At 41.9% G+C, this 27,646-nt stretch overlaps 1 protein-coding gene across 2 annotated transcripts; it reads right to left on the bottom strand.

The window, feature by feature from the left end:
* Window positions 1-670: 670 nt before the first annotated feature.
* WIPI2 (WD repeat domain, phosphoinositide interacting 2) lies at window positions 671-27,612 on the bottom strand. Of its 2 annotated transcripts, none has more exons than XM_030957996.1 (12): window positions 27,377-27,612; window positions 18,568-18,650; window positions 13,568-13,737; window positions 12,447-12,543; window positions 11,775-11,872; window positions 11,264-11,356; window positions 10,413-10,483; window positions 9,634-9,741; window positions 8,710-8,874; window positions 7,568-7,675; window positions 6,333-6,430; window positions 671-5,489 (listed from the first exon to the last, which is right to left on the bottom strand). In XM_030957996.1, exons 1-12 carry the CDS (start codon window positions 27,448-27,450, stop codon window positions 5,377-5,379), a joined length of 1,278 nt encoding a protein of 425 aa, XP_030813856.1. In that variant the 5' UTR covers window positions 27,451-27,612; the 3' UTR covers window positions 671-5,376. The 2 variants fall into 2 exon arrangements, with proteins under 2 accessions (XP_030813856.1, XP_030813855.1); XM_030957995.1 differs by having other exon boundaries at window positions 6,300-6,430.
* Window positions 27,613-27,646: the final 34 nt, after the last annotated feature.

A 27,646-nucleotide genomic window follows, 5' to 3' on the forward strand; every position in this document is an offset into this window, starting at 1 on the left:
CCTCCAGAGCTGGATCAGGGGAGGCGGCGCCTGCAGCTCCTCAGCCGAGGCTTCACCATGAAACAGCCACAGGAGAACAGGGAGAGCCTCACCCTCATCTCATCCTGCGTGCTCCAACACCGCCAGCAACAGCAGAAAGGCTTTTGCTCCTCTTGTCCACCCCGATCAAAGCTCTCGTCGCTGCTTTGCGGGAGGAAGGATTCAGAAACAGGAGCTGCCTCCTCTCCCATCTGCAAGAGCTCGCTCCACATCTTCCTCCAGGGCTTGAATGAGAGAAGCAACAAGCCTGGAGCGACAGCACAGGGAGTGGGCTGGGTATGAAAGCACTGCTTGAGATGCATCCCATGAAAAAAAAAGGAACAAAGGCACTTATCAAACTCACCTGAGCAGCATGAGAAAAATACACAAATGCAAGTCCTGGGAAGAGAAGCTTTAAAGAGGAACAAGAGGGAAAATTACATTTGCAAGCAAAATGTGCCAGGAAAAACTCAGCTTGTCCTTTCCCAGTCCCTGCAAAGCCCAAGCTGACAGTGTCTGTGCAGAGCAGCTACAAAGCACTGCTGAGACTGAGGGCTCAGAACTGCTGCTGTTTTGTTTGGGCCATGTAGCCTTACCCTGATCTTATCCGGCCCCATCTCCAAGTAGCAAACAAAAGGAAGAAGACACAGAATACTTATCACAACACAGATTTAATTTCTTAGGCAGTTATAAAATTACAAAGAGCGACGGGCTAGCAGTGAGAGCCAGACACTTGGTGAGGTGGAATGTTAGACAGATTTTTCCACTTATCGACACAGATACCAAACAGTCAGTGAGCACTGCAGGATGCAGGGTTTTCTCCAGGTAAGGAAGCAAATGCAAGAGCAAATAGATCCAGGTAGACCTAGGGCTGAGTCAACACCCCACAGAAACCCAGAGCTACAGGTCTGGGGAGAACTCCCCACTCCTGAGTCGGACACATGCAGGGTCCCTGCAGCCACATGGCCAAAGCCACAGCACTGACACCTGTAAGGAGCACAAGGCAGCTGTTTGCAAGCCAGAATTACAACTTCTTGCCCGTTATTTTCAAAGCAGCGTAAGATGAGATTTGCCAGTCAGAAAAGCATTAAAATGAAGGCATGTCATGATTAGAAAAATAGGAATTTGCTGAATTCCTTTGGTTGTACAACTGGAATCTGAAAGGATTTATTTACAGTCAGAGCCATGCTTTCTTCATTGCAAGCCTTTCACAGGCCAGCAGATTCCAGGAAAAGAAAGGCCTGCTCTCCACATGTGGAGAAGACACTCGGGCCTTGCTCTCAGATATTAACAGGTTAAATAAAGTTGACTGTTAGCCAGGACAGCTGGAGCACAGAATAATACTTCCCAAACCTCTGCAGTGATTAATCCCCACCAACGCTTTGGACAAAGACTCCTGTCGCTCTGCAAACAGCAGTGGAGCATCTGCACACATCAGTGGGATACTGAACAGCTCAGCAACCCACAGGGAAAGAAATCCTACTGTCCTACTGCATGCTGGTTGGTGCTAATGCCATTATTGGAGCCAAGAAAGCACAGCATGGGATATAACAGAGAGTGCTGTGCTTGGGCTCAGCGCTCACCCAGCCCGGCGCTCCTCTGCTCATTCCTCCCTTTTCACTGTTCCACACAGGTCAGACCAAGTTCCCTCTGTGCAGACACCTGTCACTGCACTAAAGGTTTCTCAGGTATTTATTTGCATTCAGGCAGACTTGAAAAGCCACCACCTCTACCCCAACCCTCTGCAGAACACAGCCAAGAAACTTGCTGTGCAGGACCCAGAGCAGCAAGGTACGAGCACACACCTGATCCCAGAGGGAGCACTCACTCGTGCCAACATCTTGTTCAACAGGGCACCAGAACAAACAGCTTTTACCAACCTCTTGATGCTTTCTACTTCCTCCTCCTCCTCTGCCAGGCCCTGCCTTTTAACTGCTAGATTATCTATCACTTGTATTTTGGAAACAGTGACATAAGAAGAGACCAGGGCAGATAAAAGCTTTCTGCCTCAGAACTTGAATACAGAGTAAACAGACAGATGTCGAGACAGCAGCGAGGACCTGCACTCGCTGCCCATTTGCACATCAAGAGAAACAGCTCCTTCCCCACGGTACTCACTGGGAACTGATCCCACTGCAAGCTAAGACCTGAGTTTAGGATTCCAAGTTTTTCAGTGTTCCCCCCTCCCCAGCTTTGGTTGTTTCAGTTCTCTGCCTCAACCCTCCACTGAGTTAAAAGCTATCAAGAGGTGCAGCCCATATGGAGAGAGAGAGAGACAGGCTGTACAGAACAAACACTGTCCTTCCAAGGAAGGTCAGTCTGAACTGAGAGGGACTGCACAGGTGTTCCCATATCCTGTGACCAGGAGCTTGTGGCCACAGCACAGGGCTCGAGCCTCCTTGGCTTGCCCTGGGTCTGTCAGAGCATCAGAACAGAAATGTTTAGACACCACCTGATTCACAGAGAACAACAGTGCAATCACATGCTCCACACTCAGGAGAGGATGCAGCTGCAAACAGCATTTCTGGTTATGTTTAAAGAAAAAAAAAATAGAAATTCATCTTTGTGTCACTGGGATAAACCCTCAACCTGAAAGGCTTCTAGCTTTGGTAGCACCCCACAGCAGGGTGGTTACTGAGGGCCTAAGGCCATCACAGGGAAATTACATCAGTCATGTTTTATCTGAGAAAAAGTTTATATCCTCATGCAGTTAAACTACTGTCACCACTCTTAAATACACAGCCAGTGGGGACCAGAAATTACCTGCTCCACCCTACTAGCTGGTCACTAACTTCAGAACATTAATATTTTTGCTCTACAAAAAGATTTTCTCAGTTACAACAGCAAGAAGATACTTTTAACTGGCTTTCAGCTTCTATTTAAGAGTGAACCAAGTAGGGCACAGCAATTCCACAGTGTGTGGCTCAGGAGCAGGAACACACTACAGCATATGGAAGACACAAATACAGTGAATATGGGATCTCCTACTCACCCGTGGAAAATAAGGTACGGAAATTAAGAAGGGAATAAAATTAGTACAATAAATGACCTCCATTTTTTACAGTAAAGTTAGTAATTACATTTAGGGGTGTAACATGGCCTTTGCCACACTCAGGAGTTGTAAAACTTGTGTGCTTAGCAGACCTGTGTTGCTGGTGCATGTTTACTGCTAACTGTGCTTGTGGAGTCTAGGCCAAACCTCCAAGGATGTTATCAGGAATGTTAACCAGCTTTAGCCTGGAATGAGAAGACATCTCCTGGGTGGGTCAGTTTGCCAGTAAAGCTCACTGAGCTTATATTTACTTCAAGACTTGTGTTTCACTCTGCAGCTTGGAACATCACAGCAAAGCTGAGAGCAGTAAAGCAGAATATAAATAAATAACTGCAGACCATGGAATTGAGTTGTCAGCCAGACCTTAAAGTCAAGAGACTAAGTGAGGCTTCAGCATGGCTCAGGGGTTTGCTGGGAATGTGCTGGGTTCTGGAGAGGACACCACAACCCACTCCAACCAACTACTTAGGACACTCAAGGGTTTGCAGTGAATAAACAAGCCTGATCCCTTCTCTCCCACACACACTTGTGTACAAACACCTTCCACTGACAGGGACTCACTGCAGCCTCCCTGACAGAGCTCTCCTGGCAGGGGCTGCCACCTTCTTTGTACTTGTAGAGGCAGGGGAAGCCCATCTGCCCACACGGGGCTCTGGGGACAGAGCCCACTGCATGCTAGTGCTGCTCCAGGGAGGACTTGTTCATGGTACCAATCCTAAAAGAACATCACTGCCTAGTTGTGGTAGGGAGTTCACACATAGCTGGAGCACTCAGCCTCTGTCCTCCTCTTAAGATCTGCTATTTCCTTGCCTCTCTTTATATTTACTTCTTTGCAAGCAGTCAGTAGAGGGAAAGGAAACAACCCACATTGCTACACAGAAGGCAAAGCAGGCTTGTTTTGGCAAAGGGAAGTAACACTCACCAAGTACTTCACTAATCACTTGCTCAATAACTGTTATCCAAGACTTAAGAGAAGGCACATTACAACCCTAAAAATAGTCTGCAGCACTGCTCAGCCTTGGAAAGCCCTAGTCAGTGTCAGGGCAGTTAAGGATTTATTCCAAAACTGCCAAAGAAACGACGAGTCCTTGAGTGTATCTATAAGAGGTACTCTGATGAGAGGGGGAATGGGAAAAAAAAAACAGAAAGAAAAGCATTGTTATGTAGCAGTAGAGAACCCAGAAGTAAATTAAATTTTCAAAATCATTTATATTTACATCAGAATCTGAAAAAAAAAAATCAAGAACTTTCACTATTAGAGCAGTATACTCAGCCCCAGACTGAGAAGAAGCAGGAACTGAGAGCCTTCTAGCAGGAAACCTTAAGGCTGTTTATAGAGTGGGGCTGCCAAACCCTACAGGGACTTCCCTCCAGCCTGACAGAATCCGTGCTTTGGATAATTCAAAAAGGTATAAAAAAAGGTTATTGCTACTCTGCCAAGAAAACAGGACAATCTATAGGAAAGAAAGAAAGTGCTTTCCAAGTCTTTTCTCAAAAACCCACAAGTTTATCAGCCACCACAGGCTACAGACACTCAAGTACCAAAGGTGTACAGACAAGATTCTCCAACAATCCTTCCCTCATTCTAGCTCTTCTTCCTGCAGCAATTCCTTTCCTTCCCTGTAAAGGCACTTTCTAAATTCTATATCCTTACGCAGGGAAACACTTCCAGTTTTCCATCCCAACAAACAGAACAGTCCCACAAATACACAACATTCAGAAGGAATTTTAATTAACAAAATGGTCCAGGAAAGGGAAGGGAGAACCCAAAAAAACAGGCCATTGCATTTGAGAGGTTGCATGTCAGTCACTAGGTATGCCTGCAAGCCCATGCACAGGAAACCATTTGGACCTTTGTCAGTGCAGAACTAGTCTCAGCTTCCAGAACCACTTCTCTACTCCTTCCTTATATAGGCTAAATATTATATACATATATAAAAAAAATACAAACTTGAGTTTGTTATAAAGTGGCTTCTCTCTCTCTCTCCCCCTCCTATGCTTGCTTGGCACATGAATGCATGCAAAGCTAAGTAGGCTCTGAGGGCTGCACAAACAGCAGGTTTTGGCAACAAAAAAAAAAAATAAACACAGCTAAAATAGATAAGCAAGATTAAAAGCCACTGAATTGAAAACCATATATTTTTCCAATTGTATAGAATTAGAACTACAGCTACGACTTAAAACTGTAAGAGTCTGTCATCCTCTCTCCCAACTCATGTCAAAGTTCATAGCAGCATAACACGAGATTCCTCAAGAAACGTCAAGCCAGTGTTCTCTGCTTCAGGAGTGAGTTCACAGGTCCAAGTTTAGTCTGTCCGAAGGATCATGGGGGGATGCTCACTGTCTTCATCCAATCTAAGTGAGTTGGTTTCATCTTCCAGGCAAGCTCCACCCACAGCACCCAGGTCATCCGTATAGGCTGGAGAGAAAGGAACAAGGAGTTGGGGAATCAGCAGCAACAAACTAAGGCTTGGATCCAGAGTGAATGAGTGGAGCTGAAGTAACCAGGCATTACTTCAAATAGTTTCACTGCCACCCTATGTTTGTTTTTATCATGACTGTTTCATGACTGTGTTTCTCCAAGCCAAAAGCAGTTCATGATCAAAATTAAACTCCTGTGTGTGTGCAATGCATACTGGAGCTTTGGGCAGCTGCTGTTTTCAGCCTCCACTGATGCAGTGCAGTGCAGACGTGGGCATGTGCTGTCTGCCCTCCCTATGCACGGAGGCACTAACCTGGGTGCCAGACGTGGAAAAAGCTCCACTGACTTGGAGAGCTGCAGCATTAACCAAGTTCTCATCCTCTTCATTTATCAGAGCACTGAATCAGGCTAAAAGGTCGCTGTTCCCATAAAGGAACAATAGCAGCATTTATTAACCTTTCATAAAAATTTTTTTTAGAAAAGGGAGCAGTGCTATAATTCAGATGCTTTGCACAAGGTCTGGGTGCAGAACTGCCTCAAGAACCATGTGACAACTACTGAAACTATCACTACAGCCATCAACACAACTCAAGCCAAAATTCTACCCAGGAAGCAGCAAAGACAAGTGGCCCATCTACAGAAAGCTACTGCACACTACGAGTGCTCTTTTCCTACTGCTCACCGAGGCTCCACCTCGCACGCGCGGTTACGCAAAGCTCAGTGCGGACGTGGACCAGCTCACGCAGCCATCTAGAAGGAAGCAACAGGCAGAGGTGCTCCCTGCCCCATTCCCAGCCTTCTCCTTACCATGCCTGCTGGGTGAGGAAGGCACATATGTACCTTTAGTCACAGCGGCACTGTACGTCTGCGCTACCAACGGCCGGTCGTGCGATGCAGACTCCAGAATTTCGTTGGCGGGCTCCATGCTGCCATCGAGCCTGCCAGGAACAGAGGGGTTAGCTAGAGAGGTGATCTGCCTGGGCACAAAAAAGCTTGAGCTGGCAGCTACAGCAAAATATTTCATCTGATGTGCAAGAATAATGTATGAATAAATGCAATAGGAGGAACTTGGTCCCTCTGTTCCACAGGCCTGGCTAGAAAGCACCTGACAATCCTCAGTATTTCTCTGAAGACTCATCGGCATCAGGATCTAAATCCTAGTAGCTCAAAGCAGGAAAAAAAGACTCAAACCAAGACTGCATGATTAAAAAATCCCATCCCAATCAGCAATATTTTAAGTTATCTTGAGCTTTGCAATAACAAAAGTAGTTGCTTCTTACATAGATACTAGAAAGCCTCTAGAGAAAGTATTAGAGTATTTCAAAGATTAACAGCTTGGTAAAGGCATCCCTCTATGAGGCTTCACTTAATTTCTAACCAGAGGTCATGTCTTCAAATGTTCAGATAAATGTATGATTTTTGACCATAATTGTAGGTTGACCAAAGCTGCAAACCTGAATTATCATCACGAGTTATTATCTTTAATTCCATGATTGATCAAGTAATTTGACTGTATTACCCTAGCTTTTCCTGCCAACCCTTATTGAGAAACTGCACTGTCCTATTTCTCAAGTGTTCTACAGTACTATTACAGAACACCTGCCTGGCCTACATGCAGGGAAGTTTAATAAGGACACCAGCAGAGAGAGAACAGGGATAATTTCATAGGCCAGTTTCCCCTCTGTGAAGTCAGAGCAAGATCTTTCTCATGTTTGTAACCACTTCATTTATTGATGAAGAGGATGGTGTCACGCGTTTCAAATTCTTGTTTAAGTAACTCAACTCAAAGTGCCAAGAGGAAACAAGAGCACAGAGAAAGCAGCGATTGATCCCTCCCTGCACTGGGACAGGGCTCAGTTTCTGCTGGTAAAGCGGTGCTTGGTATAGGGGATACCTGGAAGGAAGGCTCAGGGGGATTCTGAAATTACTCATTCATGTCAGAGGTCTGGAAAAAGATTACTTTGAAGAAATGAGCTGTTCTAAGTTAGACTTTTCCAGAACAGAACCAAGTTTGAGAAGAAAATGGATTTTGAGAGGAAATAAAATACAACAGCTCTCAGCTAATGTGGACTTACTTGTGCTGCTTCATTAGTGTGCACTCGCCTCCTTCCTGGGGGTCTAAGTTGTACATGTAGAGATACCCATCAGCAGCTCCCACCAGCAAACGAGGGATCTTCTGGATTCTAGAAAGGTTTAGAGCAGAAGTTATTAAATAACAGATTATTATATAAAAGATTATTAAATAACATAAGAAAGCATGTTCTCCTCCCTTCCCATGATTTAATGGTTAGACTCAGTCTCAGAGGGTTTTTCCAACCTAAATGATTCTATGACTTTAAGGCATTATTTTCCACACTTTAGCTCCTGGACAGGGAATGCTGTTAATAGTCAGAGCACCCAGGAAAGAGCTGTGTGTAAAAGATTTATAGCATAACCACATTTTGGGGCTAACAGGATGCCACAGGAATCAAGCAATTACATATAACTCAGTAAAACAGATTCAGAAGTTACCATCCTGTTATCAAGCTTTGTGCAACTCCAGAGACAAATAATCTAACGGGAAGGATTTACTTATTTGAGAAATGTTACAAAGCTTAATTATTGCTTAAAGGGTGCTTTGAGATCAGAGCAGTGAGAGTACAGACATTAAGTCAATTTAGCATAAAAACTATAAAACCCCCACAAAGTAAGTTTACTACTGCTCAGCTTATTACTTTGGTAGCTGTGCCAAATGGGACCTGCCTTTGAGGAAGACAGCATAAAAGATTAGATTTAGTCCTCAAAATTAACTTTAATGAATGCTACGCTGTTTTAGAGACAAGAATTATATGAACTTGCTTTCAAAGACTTCTTTAATGGTTAGGCTGGATTGCCTAATTTTGCAATTCACTAACAACATACACCATCACTCCCCATAGCACTAATGGAAACAAATGCCATAAAAGCCCACGGGTCTGTTCTCAATATTCTTGTTTCAAAATTAAAAGACATCTTTAAACAACACTTAGAAATGGGCTATTCCTATCCATATGTATCTAAATATTATGCCCTTTCCTCCTTCTCTCACAGGATTGAGAAGTGTTGGCTCTGCCAAGTTGCTCTTTAAACTGGAATGATCACAGGTGAGCAGTGCTCTGCTGCAGATGAAGCTGTGCAGCTTTTCCAGAGCCCAAACAAGCCAGCAGGGTGGGCAGTGCAGGCTCCTTGCTGTACTCACGTGGCAAGTGCACAGATGTTTTTGTGCCCGCAGAAGGGCAGACGGACTGTAGCAAAGGCTCTACCCTGGTTGAACATCTCTGTTACTTGAGAGGGCAGGTAGCTCGTTGAGGCCATCAGCACTTTTCCAAAATAACCTGTCCAGGTTGTAGGCTCTTCCTGAGGTCTACAAATCAGAAGAGAAAAGTCACCCACTTTGCCTTCACCTTAGAGAGAAAAGTGTGTAAACACTTGAAAACATTTTATTTTAAAAGATATTAAGCAGCTGTTTCTCTTCAGAAATAACTAATATCCTTGAGAATTCTAACACTTCATTTATACAACAGGACAAAATGTGTCCTCCAATACCCTCAGCCTGTTATTTAAGCATGTTTGATTGTAAACTGATACTTCTGCATATAAGCCTGCATTTTATAACATTCATTACACAAGAGCAGAATCTACTGGAAAGCACTATGTTTCAGGATTTTATTGATCTGTTTATCACTACGCAAATCATTGTTTCCAATAACTTCCATTGAAATGGAATTAAGACTGTCCTCTCAAATCATAAATAGGAAGATTTTATAACTTGGTGTCTTTTAAAGCTCCCTATATGCAGCTGGAAGGCATTGCTGACATAGCTCTCCCCATATGGATGTCAGAGGAGGTGAAACAAACCTAACTGAAAATGTTCAAACTGCTCCACACTCCTCTGTGAAGGATGGCCAAGTTCTCTTTGGCAGAAAAACACCTTTTCTACTCAGTGGGAGAACAGTACACAGCTCAGCTGCAGTTGCTGATTCATAAGTGACTTCTTATGCCCTTTACTTTACAGTAGAAGTTGAAAAGAAGTCTGTCCACACTTTTGAGAACTCATTCTGTTGAGTACAGTCAACTTTTAATCCTTTTCCTTGAAGAATTCCAAGGCATCTTTGAAACCTACTTTTCTTTCACAGTCTCAAGTTTGAAGATATGCACCGTCTCCGTGTTACTGGATGCAGACAGAAACATGCCATCCATGCTGAAAGCCAATGAACAGATGCTCACACACCTGAGAAAAAAGAAAAAAGAGAAGAAACACAAGGAAGTCAAACTATTTGGCTTAGTTAAGAAGATTTCTAAACTCACCAATACTTTGGTGAGAAAAAAGTAAGAAAAAACACCCTTCAATAATTAGCATGCTGAATTCTCTGATCATTTCTTGAAGCTATTCAAGCATAAGACTAATGATGCTTAGCTCTGATGTTTACCAGATATGGGATCAATTAGAAACAATCTGAACTCAGTGTTACCCTGTATAAAGCACAGCAGAAACACAGAGTTACTGCTGCCACAAACCACAACACCATTGCACAATGGCTATAACTGGCCACTGCATTAGAAGGATTTAGAAGAGAGTAAGAATATTAGATGTACTGCTTCCAATTTCCACAAGAATACAATATATCCTAAAAAAGGTGACCCACTTTAAACAAGTTCCCTCACTAATAAATTTTAACAGGCAAGAGGGAGTACAATTCTGACAGGATTGATTTATAGAATAGTCAAGTCCAAAGGAAGGAAATTGGAAAACATTCAAGCTGAAAGTGTTATAAGCATACATGCAGGGATGAATGAAGATGAAAACGGGCAAAAAAATCAGGATGCCAGCTCAATTGCTGAACATACTGGAAATCAGCCATAAGGAATGAGCATCAGGTAATTAACCCAGCTGAACTTTACCTCTTCACTCCCCTTCGGAATTCAAAGAGTTTCTGTCCCTCTGGAATGGAAAACACTCTTATTACCGTCCCCTGCAAAGAAAGAAAACCAGAAATAGATCATTTTCCATTTCAAGTTCATTCATTGCGTACTAGCTCTAGTGAGCACAACCAGAAGCAGCAAACCACTTTGCTGTTAACTCATTGCTGTGATGCAGCCCAGATACTACACGAAGTATTTATGGAGCCTGTTTGTAGGATGTGTTTGAAGAGTACAGAAACAAGAGGTGGGAGCTACTAATGCAGAGAACAAGCTGTGCATCAAAACCAGCCCTTCTTATCATATTTGATCATGAAAAACCAGCAGACTAGACAAGTACCAGGAGTGCAATCACTTGGATGTCTTTGTGCCTTTATCAGGTGCAATCAGTTATACCTTTATAGTCTAAGCTTGAAGAGCAGAGGGTTCAGACTCTCTAATTTACACACATTATACGAACAATTTGTCATCACATGCCAAAGACTAGCAAGGCACTTCTCTCTGGATTTTAACTGTCTTGTTTTCATTAGGAAGACAGCATCAAAACAAGACAACTAATTTCTATTAAGTATCCTGCACTAAAGGGAGAAACACTCAGAAGACTGCCCTAATTGCAGCCAGATTAAAATGTTTTATTTAAATAACCTTATTATCCAACATTTCACAGCATGGAAATTGTGTCAAATATCATTAACCGATCTTAACTTAGATTTCCCATTTTAACTGTAAGCTTTCCTTCCTGGCACTTGCACATGGAACTGTGCACACTTAAAATACTTAATGACAAATTTGATTTTTATCATTGTTAGCAAGGCAATCAAAAGCTCCCTTACCTTTTCTGAGGCTGTGGCAAGTTTAGTACCACTTGCATCAAATGCCAAAGCAGCCAAGGGACTATCATGAGCTGGGATCATATTGGCAGCTCTCTGCAGTGAATCAATAAAATAGAACCTTAGAACAGTACAGGTTAAAAGCTGCATGTGACTGCATATTTAAGCACATTCAAGGCAAACATGGTTCTTAATTTCTGGACAACAGCTTCAGTATTTTTTTCAGTAACTAAGTACATAAATTATCACTGAAGCATTATACATAGAGACTACAAGCAGCAGAAGACATTTCCAATAGAAATTACTTGGTTCCACCAATTTCAATTCAATCAAATTCTATTCAATCAAATCTAGTATCAGCACTTGTATTTTATTTACTGATATTCTGTGAAGCAAGAGATGCTGCAAACTGTTACACAGAAACCTAAGTGTCCAGTAATTCCTCTCTGAGCAAGTTAAGTCATTTTCAAGACCTGCATCTTTAGAGGTGGAAACAGCATTCAAAGATTCTTACCAGATTGATGGTGTCAAAGACTTGTACTTCTCCAATAGTTGCACTTCCTGGATAGGCCAGGTAGCAATTATCATTGTTTATTGATAAAGCACACAACCCTAGAAGGGATGCAGAAACAGGATTAGAAACAGGAAAATTCCAGGATGTATGCAGTAAAACTTTCTGATTCTGTACTTGAATGTCACAAAAATAACCCAAATTATCAACAGAAATAGAAACAAAGATAAGTAATCTCAGAGTTCAATCTGCAATATATGCAACTATTTAGCATAAGTTTGTTTAATATAATACAGAAAAGGAGTAATACCAATAGAGTTACAATAACTGATTAAACAGCAGAACTTCCCATGTCTGCCATGATTCCTAAAGAATTAACCTGACAAAGTCTTTAACTATACCAAGTGCTGTCAAAATCCAGCTTTTATCTCTCCTGGTTTTTTCCTAACATTTCAACACATCCACTCCAGGAGACCAAAATACTGGGAAGATGCAGTTTAGGGCAGAGTCTGCTACTTGTTCTCAGCTGGATCTAACATGTAGGCTTTCAGACAACACTCATAGTCATTGAATTTGAAAGCAGAATTAACAGCACCACAGCTCCCTGAAGAGAGCCTCATACACTGACACAGAAAGCACTTTTCAGAGTTCTGCTGATTCTACCATCGCATTTACCTGCAGGATTGGGAGGGGTCTCCCTGATTGTATGTAATACCTTCATGTCTCGTATGTTGTGGATATAAAGAGACTCTTCCAGACATACTATCAGCCTCTAGAAAAGGGAAAGAGGACAAAATGGTGATGTGGAAATGGAGTTCGTATGGATCTATCAATCCTAAAAAAATTCTATCCCAAAATGCACTAGGTACCCCCCAATAGAGAAGAAGTTGTACTCACCTGATGGGGAGAAGTAAGAATCTGACAGAAGATACACAAAATCCAGCTCCTGACACAAATACTGCACCTCACTTCCCTCAACCTCACCAGTGAAAACTGAATTCCCATTACTAGTTTAAGTCAGCAAGCCAGAAACCTTCACTTAATTCTTATTCTGTACTAATTTACATGTGGAAATAATGGGAATTACTTTCTGCTTTTGCTAAACAGAGAAAACGGACAAGACTTCCTAACCATTCATAAAGCCTATAACTTAGCCATAATAATTTGTGAATGGCCTTTTTTTTAACTCTTCCTAAGTTCTTCATCATCTCATTAACTTTGCAGACTACATGTGGATGACTAATTAGACATTACTCATTTTACACTAACTCCCTGTGCCAGAAATCAAATTACCCACTCCTTCTCTCATGACTTTAAACAGGAAACCCCTCCTCCCACGCTCATTTTTTGGGGGCAAAGTCAGACATTAAGGTTTTCTCCTCCAGATGCCATTCTCTCTAGTTTGAATGAACTGGTTAAAGACAGAGAAGTCTGTACTTGCTGAAGAGCCTACTAATGATTTAGTCATATAGCAAACTATGCTTCCAGGTGCTTAAAAAAATCACCAGTTGTGTGACACGTTTTAGATTTTATTTTTTGACAGGAATTAGCACGCAGCACTTACAACCATAACAACAGATAACTTTACTCAGGGTATTTCCCCAAGTAAATATATAAACACAGAACCAAAAATACTTAACCAAATAGAAGTATTGAGATGCCATACAGAAGGCACACTGGAAAAGTGCTACTAAATTTCAAAATTCTGTCACTAAAGGAAGAGACATCAATCAGCAGAGGAAGCAAGATCCACAACCCCTTTCCCACATTTCCACCTAGGTAGAACCACTACTCACCTGTCTATTGAGTTTGACAGCCAAGATGGTGTTGGAGTAACTGTAGTTGCAAATCTCTGTCCCCTTCTTAAAGTGACAAACTTTCAGCTTGCGTGGAGCTTTAAGGCTAACTATGGCCACCAGACTACTGGAGAAGAGCCTCTCCACAATGCACACATCTTCTGTGTCAGCTGAGCAATCACAGGAATGAAGGAAAAATAGAGGGACATTTCAGGGGAGAAGAATGATGCACATCAACAGGAAATATTGTCTAAGAAAATCATAGAATCATAGATTCAGTCTATGCAAAAATACAGTTTAACACCACAAACATTCTGCCATGACAGCTCAGAGTCAAGGTGGGACATGGGATAGGCTTTTAAAGCAGAAAATCTACACAGTGAGTGATGATTTCCAAAGATTTCCTCCCCCCTTCCCAAGGTGTCACACAAGTTTATGTTTCTGAACAGTGTCTATTCCCCATGCCCAGAATCCAACAGAAAAAATCCAAAGCTACAAAACCCAGAAAATTGTCAAATTCCAGAATTTTACAATCTTCTTTTATCTCTGCAAACGGTTTTGGGCTTTTTTTCGTGCATGTGTTTGGGTTTTGTTTTTAAAGCTGTATTATGCTTGAAAGGGTTTCTGATGATCCAAACCCTTGGCATTTCCATTTACCTCTCTATGAAGAAAGAAAGGTTACAGTACTCAGAGAAGCTGGTGAAACTCATTTGCCACAAGACTGCTGCAGCCACCAATTAGCATTTCCACACACACCATCTTTTACCTGACAGGCCCTAAGAGCAATTTGTGCAGGAATCACTGGTGCCCAGCATTCATGCAGAGCCATAAAACATCAGATTTGCCAAGTGTTTCTACTATGGGAGCACTGAAAACAAAGGAGGAACACAAATCCCTACATGAGGAAACAGCAGGAGGGAGAAGAGTCCAGGATCTCTGGCAAAGATGATTTCAGAGCATTTGATCATAGCACAGCACTGGACCATGCTGGCAGGAGGCCAAGTCCCACCACCAGTTATCCTGGCATCTGTGCCTCCCCTTCCATCCCATAAACTCCTCTCCAAAACCCCAGGAACACAGTGCACACATTTTTCAGGGCAGTGAGAAGCTGGAGAGAGTTTTACCATGCTCTGCAGCTCTTTCACAGCCACTGGCTACACCTGCCCTTTGATTACAGAACCCAGTCAAGACAAGTGACTTGAGCCTTTGGCCTCGATCCATCAAAACAAATTTTTCAGGAGTCAGCTTCTGGATTAGCTCAATGCTTAACACATTCCAAACCATAAAACTGCCAGTAAAAAAGAAAAACAAACAAAAAAAAACAACCCAAAAAAGCTTGTTTCTGAAGGCTTCTGTTTTGGCCAAGAGAAACATTAAGTAATTAATTTGCACTGTTCCCATCAGCAGTGACAGAAACTCCATGAAAAAAGTTCTGTTCAACATTCTCAGTATATGACACTGCCATCAGTGTGGGACATGTCTGCTTTCAAAGTGCTTTTTCTGGGCAGTTATTTCAAGAAAATGAACACAAAATATTTAATGTTCTACATTTTTGAGAGAAACAGCCTAGTTATGAAAAAGGAACAGGTTTACACTCTGCATTTTCAGTACTCCATGCTACATAATTGACTTTTATCTACATCTTGTATTTAATATGGTACTTTTCCAGAGAAGACATAACAGCTCACAGAGGCTTTGAAAATTCAATTTTCTCATGCAACAGGGATAATGCATTTTAGTAATTACTTTGTTTTCAAGGAATTGTTCTCCATTTTTCTGATACTACACTAAACACATGAAAAAGAAATACAAAAATCTGCTTCAATAAATGTATGCACAGACTTTGAAATGCAGAGGTCCCTGTTCCTTGAATCAGAGTAGCTACATAAAAGACTCTCAAATATTGTACAGGATGGGGTTATCAGCTTTGCATCTAAGCCTGGAGTCCTTCAAAGTGGTGACAACCTTTTACAAGAGTCAGAAGACCAGCACTGAGAGACCCAAAACCCACAGTCTGACTGCTCCCAGCTCCAGGGTGGGCACAGCTTCTTTCCCCATCCAGGGATGAGTGTGCAGACACAGCTTCTGAGAACTGTCATCCTCCCAGGCAGGCAGGAGAATTGGTATTTCAGAAGGGGAACAGCAGCAGGGATTCATATGGAAATAGTGCTGCCCTATGCTGCACTGATGTGAAGGGTGGGCAGCAGGGAAGGCACACAGGGCAGAGCACTGTCAACAACTAAGACACCAGACAGAGGAAAAAATTTTCAATAAGCCAAATGCCTCAAAGGTATTGATAATCCTTCAGTCTCACCATACAAAGACTATAATACAGACAGTTACCTTTAAAGAAAGGCTTTGTGATGGGCATTTAATTAAATTCACCTTAAAATACAGGATGCACCTCTGCTCCTTTGTCTTCCTTGAACAGGAAGAAGAGATAAAATCTCCTCACAGCTGCCAAGTAATTTATGCTTCCCAACAGCAACTATTCAAGAGTTACCAGGCTATACTGCCCATCCTATGTTCAGCTGCCCTGAATTAATCATATGTTTAGCACCAATAAAGCCCTATAGCAATGCTGTTACTCAGGTTTTTTGTTGTTTTTTTTTCTATTAGTATTATCTCCTTTACACCACACAACTGAGCATTGCCAGAAACTCAGATTCAAAACAGAGTAAGAACAAAAGAACTGCAAAACAAATTAAGTATCAGCAGTGAGGGGAGAACAAGCAAACACATAACAAGATTAGTTTCATAAACACAAGCATGGAGCATCACAGACAAGAGCTGGTTAGAGCCAGCTAGATTATGATCAGCTGTGCCTTTATTCCATTTTTAATCCAAGAACATGAGCATGTTAGAAGCATTCATTAAGCCTTAAAGCACCCTCCAATCTAATGCTTGTTTTTACAGTGGGATCAACTGCACAGGGAGTCAGGAGATTTGCAGTCACAGCAGAAGTCAGTGATGGGAGCAGCCAAATCTCCCATCTTTTTTTTGTATTTCTCTCAAACACAAGACAGCTGAGGCATATTCTGTAGTTTAGCTTTAACACCTACACAAGAGTTGGCAGTTCCATCTTCCAGAAGAGAAGGAAGGGGTCCTTAACAGTGCTCACACAACACAAGAAGTCTTTAGACTCACTTAAACTAAACTGGGAAGTGGGAGGCACTGGGTTTGAGAGGCCTCAAACACCTTTCCTTGAGGAAAGGAGGTACCCAATGCACAGGAAGCCCTCCACCCTCATATCAAGTTTTAACAGGCACGGTTTGCAAGTCCAAGACTGAAAATTTTGTGACTCATACAAAGCAAATGAAGGCTTCTCAATATTTCTATCTGCTTTGAACCAAGATTGTCTGGCTTCCACAGGCCAAACCACTGGATTTTTTGTAGTGAGAGGACAAAGAGTAATGGGCTAAAACTCATAGAGAGGAAATTCAGGTTCAGTTTATGGAAGAAATTTTTCCCTGTGAGGGTAGGGAGGCCCGGGCACAGGGTGCCCAGAAAAGCTGTGGCTGCCCCTGGATCCCTGGAAGTGTCCAAGGCCAGGTTGGACAGGGCTTGGAGCAACCCGGGACAGGGGAACTGGGTGATCTTTAAGGTCCTTTACAACCCAAAACATTCTACTACATGTTACCTCATACTCTGTGATCAGCTTTCACACACTTAACACTCAGAAAACTTAAATATCCAGGAGTTTAAGTCAATACAAAACCCAGAACAGTCTGAAGACAAGACTGGAATTAGGTCAAAATTCCAACTCCAACTGCTTTTATCAGCTTTTGCAAGATGTTGAACAAGGCACTTTGTCCAATCTGTACTTTTTCTCTCAAGGACTACCCAGAAGATGCAGTCCTGCCCAGTGCAGCTGACCTCCCAGGATATTTTTCAGTGTCTCGTGTAACAGGGAATCATCTTCACTGAGTCTCCTGGGGTGACACAGGGACTCATCTGCACTGAGTCTCCTGGGGTGACACCAGGCCAGACACTGGAAGTGCCTGACATACTGCAGAGGTCAGGTACATAAACTCCACGGTAGAAAATGGAATCCAAGGCACTTATTAACCAGTACAACCAGACCATGACTCAAGTAGGAAGGTGTAGCTACAACACAATTTAATCTGACCACAGGTGCCTAATTTGAACCTCACAATTACTTCTCTCCATTGACTGTGTACAGAAGCAGGCTGTCATGCCAGGTGATGGGTGATCTGAATCATACCCCATTTCCAAACTTAACATGCCACAGGGTCAGGTCACTTTGGGAATGGAGTCTGAGGACAGCTCTGTCATGGGATCCCACTGTAAGTGCTGACATCACAGCAATTGGTACCACCTGCTCACATGGAGTTTACAAGAAAGCAAGGATACTCATGCATAGCACTCATAGCTGACTTCGTAGCATCTCAAAAAAGGGAAGTCTGTAAACTGCTGACAGAACAGGGGACACCACTTCTCCCCCAGGCCTCCCTCCATTTCACCTCAGATCCTACCCAACTGTGATCCCTATTGAGAAGTTATGGGAATCTGAGTTAGTCACCCTTTTGGATGAGCAAGCCTGCAGCTATCATGTTAAAGAATAATTTTCTAACAGAAAATATTAGGATAAAAAAAATGTAATTAAGGCTTTGTTTTCTTATTTGATAAAGGTATATTAGTACTTCCATGCTCCAACAGCCAGTATAAAGACCCAAAAGAGACTCTCTCACATGAATAAATTATTATTTTTATACCCAGCTGCTACGTAACCTGGCTGGACATGAAATTAGAAAAGCAGAGTTCTCATAGCTACTACCAAATTTCATACCATGTACAGAACATTGATTCATAGTTTTATCCTGTTTGCAATTACTGTATTTGTGTGATATTTACACTTAAGGTTTCTTTTATGCCAATTTCAAACAACCTGTGAAAAAGTGAAACATTTCTTATTCTTCTCACATTACGCCAACTAAGGGGATTAAAAAACAGAAAAAAAAAGAGAAAAAGATACTCACTGCATTCATAGATCTGCTCTAATTTGTCCACAGAAGAGAGAGAGAAGAATTTGTAGCCTGATTTACTGCCAACTGCAAGGGATCTGCAAAAGAAACAAGCCAGTCAGGAACATCAACTCCATCAGCTGTGATTACCCTTGGACAGATTCTTATGCAGTTCTAAACCTCCAGCTGGGTTAGCTCAGTAAGGAAAGTGATAAAAAGTTTGTCCAAAAAAGCCATAACAGACACAGACAGCTTCCTCAATTCTGATTAGACCAAACAGCTTCAGAATTACAGAATCTGGGTGTGGAATTCTGCTTCACATTTATGAAATGAGAGTTCACAGCCTAAAGTAAACCTACTGCCCAATTCTCACCGGTGATTTCTTCACACAGGCTAAAAGCTTTAGTGTGGAGGGAAGATGATGACTTGAATAATGTAATGCAAACCAATTACATCATTGCCTCATCATTAGAGGTGACCTCCAGGACCTTTTAAACTGGGCTGTCTGGGGATTTTTGTTCTTTACAGTGTAACCATCCCCGAGCATCCCAGAAGAGTTTTCATATTAAAAAAAAAAGTAATTAAAGACTGCCAACTCTAATTTTCTCTGGCTTTACGTGATGATGTTCTAGCACCCCACTGTCAGGTCTCAGTCTTACAAATACTCATAGTGAATCTTTGATCAGAGGCACCCTCGAAAAAGTGCTAGGGACTGATGTTAAACAGATTGAACAATAGCAGAACATTAAAAAACTGACTAAAACCCCTTCTTTGCTCCATTACTCAATTTTCACACTTAGCTCACAGACCATTTAATTGCTTTTCCAGACAGAGTCAAAGGCAGGTCTTAAATTTTAAGCTAGAAAAACCTCTAGCCTGTCTTGCAGGTCTTTACACATCAAGGCAGCAGACAATGGCTCATTCTTATTTTCCCTCCCCATCTGGAGGATGATTTTATGCCACAGATAAAGAAAATTAACAGTCAATACAGTTTTACAGAAGTGCATTAGTATGCTTATAGTTCATATATTTTTTACTGCCAAGAGACATGGAGGAAAATTCCAATAAAATACATTTTGATACCCTAAATTGTGGCAAGTCATTCAACACAGGGCTGCAATCCAACCGTGCCAGCCAGGCTGCCAAAAATGCCTTTCTGAACTCAGCAAGATCATTCTCTACAGTTCAGATGCACTAACAATTAATACAGCATCTGGAATACAATGAAGATTCCTAGATTTCATGTTCTTTCTGTATTTTCACTTGTGGCTCCAAAGTGAGTATTTTTTAAATTTCAGCATACCCAGAAAATTAAAAATTGCTCCTCATATAGTTCACCCTCTGAAATTAAGCTACAAAATCAACTTCTGTAGGATGGTATGACCTTCTCTTCTAGAAGAAAATACAGCTGGCACAATCTGGTTAGGAAATTATGTTTGAGAAGGTTTAAACCTTCAAATTAAAACATGAACCACGCAAGCAAGAGATTCAATTCCACAGATTCAATAACCAAGATATTAAAAAAGCATATTAGGCTTAAAGATAGAGAAGCAATCATAAAACAAAATTTTGTTGCTGCTCCTCTAAGTCACCCTAGAAATACTGAATTTAATTTTCCTTCAGACAAAATCAGTATGTTCAGCAGTCTCCATCTGATTAACCACCAAAGACACTTGGTTTTGCTCAACTACTTTTGTACAGCTCAACAGAAACTCACATTAGGAGAAAAAAATCCTGAAACTCTAACTTGGTAAAACAAAGCAATGAGTCAGCTTTTCTTATATCATCTACTGCTTTCCCCAAAAGAAAGTTTCACAAAGAATGACACTAGAACTGTCACTTTGCAAAGGTAAACAAGCACTCCACAGAGTTAAAAATAAGTGGGGTCACAAGACTCCTTGCAATATAAACAATCCACAAAAGACACAGGATTATTTACTCACAGAGAAGCCCACCAACAGCTATTTGTATTTCTAGGCAGAACTGATTCCTGAATTGTACTTACAGCTTTCAATACAGAATACTGCTGAATCACTGTTTTACTGACAGCATCACTGAAAGCAGCAAGGAAACCAATTTTTCTTGGTCTACGACTATACCTCATTCAAATGAGCTGTAGACAACGGCAAACATGAATTGTGTACATGATAAAAATCACTAGACTGAGTAGAACCCAAAATGCAGAAGCACAGAATGAACCTTTCCATCCATGACAACTGCTTTTTGTTATTTATTTCAGGCTCGAGGTGATGGAAGTCACAGATTATTTGTTTACACAGAGGAGTTCAAGTCAAGATAATTAAACCCATTTCAGTGTACAAGTGTAACTGCAAAATAACCCCTTTTTCTTCTGGAACAGCAGTCTTGCTTTTGGAGGGTTTGCTTGGTTGGTTTGGGGTTTTTTTTAATGTATTCTTAAATTACTTCTTATGAAACTACTGGAAAAAGGCTTTTTATATGTAATAAGAACCCACTGGGCTGAATTATACCAGCATAATCACAGTGATTTAAATCTCCCATCTTCCCCTGCACTGATATTACACTTAAGCCCTTAAGACACCCACAGCCATCTAAATGGCCAAATCCACAAAAAAAGGACCTAGCCAAAATTACCTCACCTCTGCAAAAATGTGCAAGCATATGGGGAGGAAATATGATCAATAAGCCATTCAGCTCTTGCTCAGATAGACAGTGGCCAACAAGAAGCTGCTGTGGTTTATTAGAAGCTCCTTTTACAGCATAGGTGTTATGCTTTATAATCACTGATTTTCAGAAGCTGATGAGAGACTGAAATTGAAAATAAAATAAATATTCTCTAAAATGGCTTTTTTTCCCTAACATTATGCTATACACATGTGGGTTTTAGCTCTATTATGTGCAGCCTCTATTACACACTTTAGGCTGTAGACTCTGAGCTATTTCATCATGAAGGTTGTCTCCTCAGTACAAAATTATCAATATAGCCATGATTTATGGAACTGTGTTTATCCACATTTTGCAGAGATAATGCTGCAGACTGATCCAAGACTACATAAATCTTAATAGTATTTTCAAGAGTGACTACCATAAATAATTAAAACTATCCTCATCAAGCAAACAGTGCTGGGAGATTTCACCCATTCACTGGAAGATGCTGACACTCGCTCTAAGTGCACTCACCTAAAGTGGGAAATCAGCTGCTTCAGTCTCTCTGGCTCTTTAAAAGGAACAAGTTTTTTCAGCTGGGTTAGAATCCTAAGGTTTTCTTTTGTTTCTTTAATATACATACAGAAGGAAGAAAACCAGTTTTTCCCTTTCCATATCACAGAGGACCTTAACTATTAATCAGAAATATTCTACATTAATCAGAAAGTTCCTAACAAGGGCAGCTCTCTCAAAGATTAAATCAATTGCAGCTGCAGCATAAACATAACTCTAAAAGTCATTACTGCTTTAAATAACTGGTTAATTAAGCCTACTTTCATTATGATACAGTCTCATTATACTAATGTTCCATCTCATTTCAAAACCAATGTAAATTTCCACAGACAAAACATTTTGGCTTATGATGAGGAGAGGGAAAATAATAATAATAATGAAAGAAAAATCAATGAAGACATAAGAATCGCTAAGGAATTACTAAGGAAATGTACCTTGCTTTATTTCCCCCTCCAAAATATCTGCTGTAACATCTCACAGGCATGTCTAAATATCGAAGGTCATTATTTTGGAAAAGAGATACAGAACTTCATACATTCAATGTTTTTGTCAGCAACGTTCTGACAACCCACAGGAGATTTTTCCATTATTCTTGTATTAAAAGAAAACTCCAACTTAAATCTGCTACAGCAAAAGGAGACCACACCTGCTCATCACTTCACACGCAGGCTGGGACAACAGAAAGTCCATAATTCAAGTAAATATCACTATTCTTGGGCCAAATCCCCATCCAAATGGTCACACACTGAGGAACAGTTCCTCTGAGCAGCCCCCCTCAGCTGCTGTGCCCTGTGCAACAACAGCAAGAAACACAACATACGCTTGTCTGTCTCAGCTTGTCTCTCTCAGCTATCCTCCCTGAGTGTAGGAGCTACGGGACCGCTCTGTCCTTCCTTTTTTTGGTCTGGGTTTAGCTTTAAATTCTCCTTGGAATAGAGAGCTCTCCTGTCCTCAAGGATCACGGGTGAAGGACACCTGAACCTAGGAGAAACAAAGGCAGAGGAGTGAATGCTCAGCACCTAACCCTTGCTCCGCCCACCACAAGCAGTTTACTACAGAGATCCAAACATCACAGAATAAGGGAATGAGGATACAGCTTCTGGGACACAAAGCACACCAGGTGCACACAGAGATGGCAGCATTTGCCCACAATGTAGAATGAGACTGATTTATTTGGGAAATAAAGGGCAGAATTAAACTGGAAAGAAGAAATATATGGAGTGATACGTGTCATGTGTAACTCCACACATAAATGAAAGCAGAGCCTGAAGAAATCCTTGCTTATAAGGCACACACCAGTGTTTTCCTTAGAAGTCCAAACACAATGTTTCCTCTTCCCTTTCATCAGAAGTCTGTTTTCAAAACTGCAGTGACTACTTTGTTTCCAAACGCTGTCCCACAATTACTTATTTTAAAAAAAGATGACTAAAACTTCTCTATTCTGCCCACTTGCATTATTTCACAAGCAGGCTGTTTGGTGGGGTTATTTTTTGTGGGTGGGGTGCAAATTGAATCTGAACACCATTTGTAAGTACTTCCAAAGAATACCCGTGCAACAGTTTAAATATTGAAAGTTTTACCTATTATACAGATACATACAAGCTTTGGGATCTTGAAGTTATGCTTTGCTTAAAAAGTCACAAACTTCTAATCCATTAGCATTTCCCTTATGAGATTTAAAGCTTCTATGAGTTTTTGAGGTGTTTAATTTTTCATAAACTTATCTATGCTCAGTTTTAGCAGTTTTCCCAGAAGTAATACAAACTGCACTTGGGTATTTCTCCCCAAGTATCCACTGCTAAAGATTTACAGTTGTAAAACCTACCTAGCACTGAGGCCACCCACAAGCTTCCACTGCCTGGTTTTGTTGGGACACCCGAATTCCAATGGGTTGCTCCACTTTGATCTGCAAGCTGGAGCTTCTGCCTCTCAATCAGGGAATGCCACTCATGCCAAGTTGTGCAATGATTGATTCACTGGGGAAAAGGGCTCAGTCCAAAACAAGCACACTAAGATCTTCTGAAAATACCCTTCTCTGTGTTTTTACTTAATGAAAACATTATATCAAAGAGAAGCCACAAACCAACCGCTTCTGCTGCATTATAGGTGAAGTGTTTTCAGGCAGAGTTCCAGTCCCAGCCAGTAATTCAAAACTCTCATGTAAATAAAGCCTGGGGCAATGTGGGATAAACAGGCAAGACAACACTTGCAATAATGCAGATACTATTCCAAGAGACAATGTCACTACACACAGCATCCATGAATGAATATTAGCCAAGTCTGGGAAAACCGAGTGACAAAAAGCAGGACAGAGGATATCTGCTTCAGTCACCAGGGATTGCAACAGCTGGGAAAAGCAACAGCAACTTGTGTGATGACAACATTCTTCTAACTACCAGCAATCCAATTTCCCAAGACTGAGAGCCACCATGAAGCTCATCTTCCTACAGGAGAGAGTAACTAATTACCAAATCTCCATAAAACAAAGAAAAGTTGGCTTGATATTTCTTTTCAGTAGCAACAAGCCTCATCTTTTCCTAAGACAAGGAACTGGCTCTGCTGTGCAGGTAAGCAGGACAGTTAAACCTGAGTGGAACTGGCACTTTATTAGGGTGAAGGTAAAAGCTTTAAATGTAGAAACAACAATGAGCCCATGTCATTTATTTTCCAGTTTTGTCTGTCAGCAATTTTTCTAATTAGTGAAGCACCTTAAAGCATGATGTGAGCTCTACTGACTGGGCAGACATAAACAAAGCTTGTCTTTCATATACTGCCTGAAAGAATATACATTTGTTTACCTTGCCTGTCTGGAGAAGGGCTCCAGTTACCTGTAAAAGTTGAAAACAGGTGAGCTTTCTGAGGCCCAGCATGGGAAAGTGTAAGTCTTTCCTAATGAGTTCTTTTCAGCTCCTCTCACCTGGTGAACTGTGATCTCCATGATATATAGAATATATCTCTAGGTTAGATATTCTATACACTATATAGACATATATATTCTATATAATGTATATATATACACACAGTATATATATTATAGTACATAGAATATGTAGTATATATATTCTATATACTATAATACTATATATACAGTATATATTTATAGTATACTATAAACTCAGCTGCCTTCTTGTTCCTCCACTCAAACAATAAACTAAGAGAGATCATGGGTGGGAAACAGGAAAAAAAAAATTCTGTTTAAAAAATGTACACAACCATTAAATTCTACTCAGTTTAGGAACTTGAATGCAACTTGGTTGTTTGGGCCACTTACCACATCAGACAAGTGTTTCACTGAGAGGCTGCTCACAAAGGAATCTGCAAGACTGGTTTTATACTTACTACTTTTCTTGGGGAGTTTTACTTAAGATACTGTTATTAAGAAGAGATTATTCCACATCATCAACCACCTCATTTTATCTCAAATTTAGTGGCCTTTTAAATTACTCTCAGAATTTTGAGACAAAAATATTAACAGGAGCCTTTTGATATTTCTGTCCTTTCTACATCACATACCTGAATTCATAAATATTCAAAAATGACACAAAAGATCTGGTAACCCAAAACTTAGAATTGCAAAAATCTATGGGCCAGGTCTGTCTCACATAAAAGATACATCACCAAAATTCTCAACAGCTAATCTCAAGGTGAATGACATATAAATCATATGTTTAAAAAATATAATTTATTGACACAATGGATATTAGAGTACCAAACACACACACAAAAACAACCTCAAACCAGCTATCAAAGAACATTTTTTGTTATTTACAAAAATGAAATGGGAAAAGTAGTGCAGTAGCACACCCAACTGAGGAATGAAACCATTGGCCAGGTGTCCCTTTTCTCTCCCTATAAACTCCAAGCTATAAAGGAATCACCTTTATGCTCCTTGAAGAAAGATTTCAAGGTGTACAAGCCAAAATCCACTTAGATAAGTTTATGCTGTATTTGCTTTCTTGTTATTTCTGCCCTGGTTTTATTCTCAAGCCAACCTGCAACTCTTGTTCAAATTAAGTGGGTTTTTTTGGTCACAACTCAGTGATCTTTAGGTACACAAAGGTCTCCACAAAGCTAAGGTGCAACTGAAAATGCAGAGGTGCCACACTGGAGAACAGAGCTGAACTTCAAAAACTTATATATGACCTTTATAAACTGCAGAAGAAAGAGGTGACAAATACCCCAGTTATTATGACTTGGGTTTTTTTCCAGTAATAGGTAAAAAATGAATGGTAGCTGAGCAAAACTTGGGCATGTTTTATATGGATAGAGTGAGCTCTATATGGCACTGAAAAAATGCAAAAAGCAGTTGCAAAGTCTCTGCCTTGAATCAATACAGGGATAATGATTTACTCACAAATACACAGAGCACTACTGCTCCCCCCATCATTTACCACAACTTATTTACTGCCAGAGTCTCTTGTCTCAAACCTATCCAGCTCCAATTGCCCATCTCTTCACCCCCAACAAAGCCTTCAAAGGCAGAGATTCTCCTGTGATGTAACTGTGCCTGGCAGCCAGCAGAAATAACCTTCACAACTCCCATATGCTACAGGACCTGCTGACGACAGGCACAGATCTCCCTCGTGAGGACAAGATATTGTTGCTTGCAAAAAGAACGAGTCGTTAAAAAAACAAACCCTCCACCACACACGTGGGCTACACTTTGTGATGCCAACCTGAGATCATTTCCTCTTACTCACTTCCTAAAACAAAACCCCTTTCTCGAGTACAAGCTCTTTCAATTCTTACTCCCTCCCCAGTTTCATTTCTCACGTATTTAAGACAATCAAATCCTTCTTTAAATGAACTTCAGTGCTCCAATCCCAACTAAGAGGGGGTTCCTAAATTAAAAATACTGCTTTATAATACCCCATATAAAAACTAATTTGCACTAATTGATGTCAATATGCTGCAATGATTAAGTAATTTGTGAGACGTGCAGCTTGAGCCATCCCAAGCCCAAGGAAGTGCAGTTTCAAGGATCAGAGAAAGGCCTCTTCTAAATCAAAACCAAAAGTAACACGGGCTCATAAAACTACCTTCAAGCCTAAGTCTCACTGCTTCAACATAACAGGTGACAATAAAAAAAACTGTATAAAAAGACAGCTGCGAGGAACTTTTAGATGAAATCTTTGCACGTTTGGGGTTCATGTCAGGCCCTCCTAGGGCTGAACATCAGCAAGGAGCAGCAGGAGCCCTCCTTCCATTCCCTTCCCCAGAACAGCGAGCGACGCTCCCAAGCAGGGGCTCAACTTCCCCGGGCAGGGAGCGGCCACCACGCTGCCAGCACCCCCGAGCCGCGTGTCCCCGGCAGGAGCGGCCTGTCCCTGTCCCCGCGGCTCCCCGTGCAGCCGGAGGGCACCGGGGGCTGTTCCCGGCCCTCCTCCCCGCGGGGGACCCCGGCCCCGCTCCAGCCCCGAGGCCCCGGCACGGGCCGGCTCCAGCGGCGCTCCCCGCCACGGGAAGGGGCAGCACCGGGGAGACCCCAGCGCGCTCTGCCCGCGGCCAGGCCCGCTCAGGGTCCCCCAGGCCCGCTCAGGGTCTCCCAGGCCCGCTCAGGGTTCCCCCGGCCGCTGCCACTCCCCGGCCCGGGTCCCCTCAGCCCGCCCCCCTCAGCCTCCCTTACGTGTTGTCCTGGTTGAAGTTGGCGAACAGCAGATGGCCGCTACCGGCGTCGCCGCTCTGCCCGGCCAAGTTCATGGCGGGACAGCCCTCGCCACCCCCGTCCGGCGGGGGGAGGACGAGGAAACACCTCCGGAAGGCTGCGCCCCTCAGCCGCGGCCCCCGCGGCCGCCCCGACCCCGCCGCATCCCCGCCGGGCCCTTGTTTACGCGGCGGGCGGCGGAGCGGCCCCGCGCCTGCGCCCTCCCGGCCGCCGTACGTCCAGCGCGCCTGC

Source organism: Camarhynchus parvulus, chromosome 14 (genome assembly GCF_901933205.1).
Source record: "Camarhynchus parvulus chromosome 14, STF_HiC, whole genome shotgun sequence".
Classification (NCBI taxonomy): domain Eukaryota; kingdom Metazoa; phylum Chordata; class Aves; order Passeriformes; family Thraupidae; genus Camarhynchus; species Camarhynchus parvulus.